This window comes from Echinops telfairi, unplaced genomic scaffold (genome assembly GCF_000313985.2).
Source record: "Echinops telfairi isolate 266 unplaced genomic scaffold, ASM31398v2 ScPeMD7_5;HRSCAF=22, whole genome shotgun sequence".
Classification (NCBI taxonomy): Eukaryota; Metazoa; Chordata; class Mammalia; order Afrosoricida; family Tenrecidae; genus Echinops; species Echinops telfairi.
The window spans coordinates 14,584,546-14,589,982 of NW_022103901.1; the positions used below are offsets into that span (position 1 = coordinate 14,584,546).

The 5,437-nt window shown below is 57.5% G+C and overlaps 1 protein-coding gene across 1 annotated transcript; it reads left to right on the forward strand.

The window, feature by feature from the left end:
• Positions 1 to 2,621: 2,621 nt before the first annotated feature.
• LOC101660779 (apoptosis-associated speck-like protein containing a CARD) lies at positions 2,622 to 3,830 on the forward strand. The gene is made up of 3 exons (XM_045286085.1): positions 2,622 to 2,895; positions 3,180 to 3,207; positions 3,393 to 3,830. The coding sequence occupies exons 1-3, from the start codon at positions 2,622 to 2,624 to the stop codon at positions 3,730 to 3,732; spliced, it is 642 nt and encodes a 213-aa protein (XP_045142020.1). The 3' UTR covers positions 3,733 to 3,830.
• The last annotated feature ends 1,607 nt before the right edge of the window (positions 3,831 to 5,437 follow it).

The following is a 5,437-nucleotide window of genomic DNA, read 5'->3' on the forward strand; positions in this document are numbered from 1 at the left end:
CACAGTTTGCTGTTTCAGAAACTGAGATGCGAAACCCGAAAGCTAATGTTGTTGTTGTTATCAGCTCTCACCGGCACTTACCGTGGGTCTGGGCGTTTAGTACATCTGTTGAAAATAACGTGCGCGCTTCTGTTGAAAATAACGTGCGCGCTTCTGTTGAAAATAACGTGCGCGCTTCCGATACTTTGTACCCTTCTCTACTGGTTCAAGTTCAGAATTGACATCGTCATAGGGCCGCAGTACGTTCTCCGGCCACAAGGCGTCGCTGGAGAACACTGAGCTCCAGCCTGACACCAGCGACCAGTGAGCTCAGCTGGAGGAACCCTGGCGGTGCCACACCAAAGTGCTGGTGCTTGTCCGGGGAGGATGCCAAAGGGGAGACCCCAACCCAGTGGCTCAAGTCTCTGTCTGGATGTGTGCATGGGCAGGAGTATGGGGTGGGGCAGGGAACCTGCTAGAGCAATCCGAGTCCCAGAGGAAAGCTTTGGACAACGATACCGGCCCTGGCACATATTGTCACTCGGGAAGCTGGGGTGCCCTCACACCCCTGGATGTGATTTCCTGTCACCCCAAAGCTTCTGATGAAATAATGATGGCCTCGTTCTGATGGACCCCCTTATCAGGAAGATGTGTCTAGGTTTGGTTTGGTTTTCTAATTCTACAGATCGAATCAGGAGCCCTGGTGGCGTAGCGGTTACACATTGGGCTGCGAACCACAAGGTTAGCAGTTTGAAACCACCAGCCGCTCCACAGGAGGAAGGCAGGGCTTTCTGCTCCCATAGTGAGTTACAGTCTAGGAAGCTCACAGGAGCAGGTCTATCCATATAGGTCATTATGAGTCAACATCCCCTCAATAGCAGTGGATTTGGTTGAACAGGTCAAACACCAACAGATGAACAGATTCACCAACGTGTGAAAATAGTGGGTTGCTGTGATTCTAGGCTCTAAGAGCCTTCTGTCATCCGCTACCGGTTCTCCGGACCAGATCTGTGCAAAGTCTGTGCTGGAGAGCGTGGGCCAGAGAGCGTGGAGATCTGGTTTCTGCCCTCACGTAGCTCTCGGTCTGGTGGGAAACCAGTTGATAGAGACCCTAGAGGAGCCACCTGAGTTCATGGCCCAGGAATTATGTATTTTGCCCAGCGGAGACATGGAAGCTTACCCAAAGGACAGGCTCAGAAGCTAAACACCCCTCATCGTGTGACCTGGGAGGAGACCTGGTGGTGTCTGGGTCATGGGGTTGTGTTGCTAACCCGGGGCTTCCTACTCCCCTAAAGATGTGCAGCCTCAGAAACACACAAGGGCCATTCTACGCTGTCCGTTAGGGTGGCTCTGAGTCAGAACAGGCGTGCTGGCCGTGAGTTGGGTGTGGTTTGGGGGCAAGTCTTTCAAGTTCGCTGAGTCCGTTTGCTCGTTTGTAAACGGACTCGTTTCCAAAACTCAAGCCAACGAAGCCCCGTGGCCCCCAACAGTCTGAGCCACGACCGACCTCGTGGAGGGCTCAGGACCCACCAGGTTCGGTTCCCTTGTGCGTGGGGTTACCAAGGGTCAGGCACGGGCTTGATGACAGCTATCAACATGCCTAGTACAAAGAGGATGCTGTGGGGCTTAGAAAGAATGCAAGGGAAGGGAGGGTCACATCCTACAGAGCGGCTTCAATGAGTTCTAGGGAGATTGAGAAGCAGATGACCCCCGATGAATGTTGGAGGATGGGCAGGGACTGACCATGCAGACCAGGAGGGACGAGAGGAGCACGAGAGAGCAGGTGCCACGTGTGTATGGGGTCAGAGACCAACAGGGTGGAGGGGGCAGCTGAGGAGGTTGATCAGGGCCTTAAAAGCCAGGCCAGGAGGTTTCTGAGCAGGGGAGGCCCGGGGTCCTGTGAGCGGGTTCAGAAGAGATTTCTTTTGGAATGGTGATACTGGTAAAGGAAGACAGTGGTGGGTGTAAGACATGAAAAACAGTAACAATTTATAAATTATCAAGGGCTCATGAGGGAGGGCAAGTGGGGGCGCGGGGAAATGAGCTGATACCAAGGGCTCAAGTAGAAAGCAAATGTTTTGAGAATGATGATGGCAACAAATGTACAAATGTGCCTGACACATGGATGGGTGTGATAAGAGCTGTAAGAGCCCCCAATAAAATGATTAAGAAAGTAAAAAGAGGAGTTACCTGCGTCTCAGAAACCACGGGGACAGTTCTACCCTGTCTTATAGCATCGCTGTGCTCGGTGTGAGTTAGATGATGGCAGGTGAGAGAGGATGCTGAGATTCGGGAAACGTGGGGGGTTCGGGGTTCTAGAGTTCCAGGACTTGATGCCTTGGGGTGAACTCGGGTCCCTTGTTATCCGTGAGCTGCTGCGAGCCCAGGCCAGGCCCTCTGAGACAAACGCCGTCCCCGGATCCCTGGGCCCAGCTGGAGCACGGGGTCCTTGCGCCCCCCACCCCCACCCCCATGGCAGGAACCAGAGGGGTGCCTTTGTCCTAGGGCGGCCGGCTGGGCGGGACGGAGGCCGGCGTGGGGTGCGGTGCGGAGGGCGGGGAGTCCCAGGCCCCACCCTGGCAAACTTCCTGGGCGGCGCGGCGTGGGGGCAGCTCGGTTGAGCCGCCACGGACCCCGGCGCCATGGGGGACGTCCGCGAAGCCATCCTGGAGGCACTGGAGAACCTGACCCCCGAGGAGCTCAAGAAGTTCAAGCAGAAGCTGCTCTGGGTGCAGCTGCCCGAAGGCTGCGGGCGCCTCCCGCGGGGCACCCTGCAGTCCATGGACGCGCTCGACCTCACCGACAAGCTGGTGTGCTTCTACCTGGAGGACCCCGCCGCCCAGCTCACGGCCACCGTGCTGCGCGACATGGGCATGCAGCAGACGGCCGAGCGGCTGCAGCGGACCCTGCGCCGGGGTGAGTGCCCCCGGGGCCCTAGGGGCGGCTGGGCCCCCGGGACCAACCCCGTCACCCGCCCTCCCCAAACGTTTTCCCCTTTTCGATTTCAGTTCCTCCTACCGTCTGTAAAAATACAAACCAAAAAAAAAACAAACAACTGGGCTCCTTCTGCTAGCAAGGAAGGTTCCTCTCCCCTGCCGCTGACCTTGGCATTCCCACCCCCCACCCCCGCCTGGGCCGGGACCTCGAGGCGGGCGGAGATACGAGAAGGGGGCAAAGGGGCACTTCACTCTCACTTGCAGGCCCTGGAGCCCAGCCAGCTGCCCCAGCGTGTCCAGTCTCGAGGCAGGTGACAGCCCAGGCAGGTGAGGCCGCCACCCCCTAGCTCCAGGGCCTGGGCTCCTCCCTCCCTCGGCGGGCGCCACTTCCTCTCCCTCGCGTGGGCAGGGGCGGGAAGGGGGATAGTTCGACCTGGGGTCCTGGTGGGATTCCCCTTAGGGTTGTCCTCCGAGAAGGGACTGGGGGCAATTGCGCAGCCCAGGTGGCCCCTGCGGGGCGGGCGAGCTCACGCGCGCGCTCTCCTCCCTGGCCCCCGCAGGCCCGCACTTTGTGGATCGGCACCGGGCAGCCCTCATCTCGCGGGTCACGGCCGTGGGCCCAGTGCTGGATGCCTTGTACGCCCACGCGCTGACGGACGAGCAATACGAGGAGGTGCGGGCAGAGGCCACCAATCCCGCCAGGATGAGGAAGCTTTTCAGTTTTGCTCCTGCCTGGAACCTGACCTGCAAGGACCGGCTCCTCCAGGCCCTGAGGGACACCCAGCCCTACCTGGTGGAGGAGCTGGAGAGGAGCTGAGGTGTCTGTCCTCCCCAGGAGCACCCTACCTCCACCCCAGCCCCTGGCCATTCCAGATCGCTGAGTCTGTAGACATAATATACGGAAAACCAGCTGACCCTTGTGTGTTTCCTACTTTCCAGCCTGCAAGCCCCGCAGTGACCACCCCCACCACCCCCACCACCTCCCCGGGAAGTCCTGAGGCAGCAGAGCCTCCCTCATCTTGGCATCTGCCCCCCCAGATCATGGTGTTTCAGTCACCCTGAAATATTTCTGCCTCGTTCGCCATTTGGTGGCTCCTCCAGTGTACCCCTTGCGATTTTGGTGTTGACAGCCATACAGCTCCATTCTAGGCAGAGACAGGCACACAGCCTGCAAGCGGAGAGGGCAGCCTCTCGAGGCCTTTAAAAAGGGCTAGTTAGACTTGGAACTGACTAGGAGCAGAGTGGTTAAGAGCAAGACAGGGACAGGGTAGAACTGCCCCTGTGGGTTTCCGACGAACTCTTTACAGGAGTAGAAAGCTCCATCTTTCTCCTGGAGCCCTGGCAGTTTCCAACTGCCCATCTTGCAGCTAGCAGCCCAAGGCATAACCACTGCACCACCTCTTCTCAGTCTGACACTCACAGGGGCAGTGCTACCCTGGCCTGTAGGGTTTCTGTGAGTCAGCAACAACTCTAAGGCAATGAACTTAGTTTCTAGATTTGGGGGGCTGGCTTCTTTTTCCTGGGAAGTCGAGTCAGAGGTGTGTGACATGGGACAACAGAACCCAACGAGTACCCGTTCTCACGTTCCCTCTGACAGACATCAGCAGGCTCAAGGGCTCCTCTTCCTCACGCCATCCTAGAGAAACGGGTTGCAGCTTGCCTTTCCGGGAAAGAATCCCCACCACAGCCAAAGCAAGTGTTCAGGAAATGGATTCTAGTGTCTGTTTCTTTTCTCGATGGCATTTTTGGCCCAGAAGGAAAGATCGGAGTGCTTCTTCCCTATGGGAGATAGCACCCAAGGGCCTTTGCCAGGAGCTCTTGCTGGGTCCCCGGCCCTAAGGTTCCTTCTGAGCCCAGCAGGCACCCGGCTGCTTCCTGGCCTTCAATGGAGCGAGGGGGGGTCTGCAAAGCAGCCAGCCATCAAAGGAACACCAGATTTTGTCTTTAGAATGCAGGGTGTAGGGAAGGACGGCTGTGTGCCATTTGCAATGCTACAAGCCCACACTGAACATGTACCCAGCTCACCCCCATCCCCACTGTGCAGACGGATGTCTCACAGGAAGGCACTGCTTTCTGTAACCCTTTCTGTTCTAAAGAGCCCTGGTGGTGTGTTTACACATTAGACTGTGATCCTCAAGGTCAGAAGTTTGAAACCATCAGTGCCTCCGAGGGAGAAAGACGGTAAACTCGCAGGGCAGTTCTACCCTGTCCTCCAGGGCCACTACGGTATCACCATCGACTCGATGGCATGGAGTTTGGTTTTGTGGTTGGACTGTTCAAAGCCATCACTCCTGGGCCTGGACTCTCTTACAAGCAGGTCTTCTATGTTCTCCTGCCAGGCCAGGCCTTCATGATCCTACGCAAGTCCTTCAGCCCACAATCCTGCCTCCACGCACTTGCTCACACCTCTGCTTCCTTCCTTCACACAAGCAGCTTGTTTCCTGAGCTCTCTGTATGGCGCCATCTCCTTACCGATCCCAGCACACCAGTAGGGGTGCCTTCCTCTGGCCTCCAGTGGCACT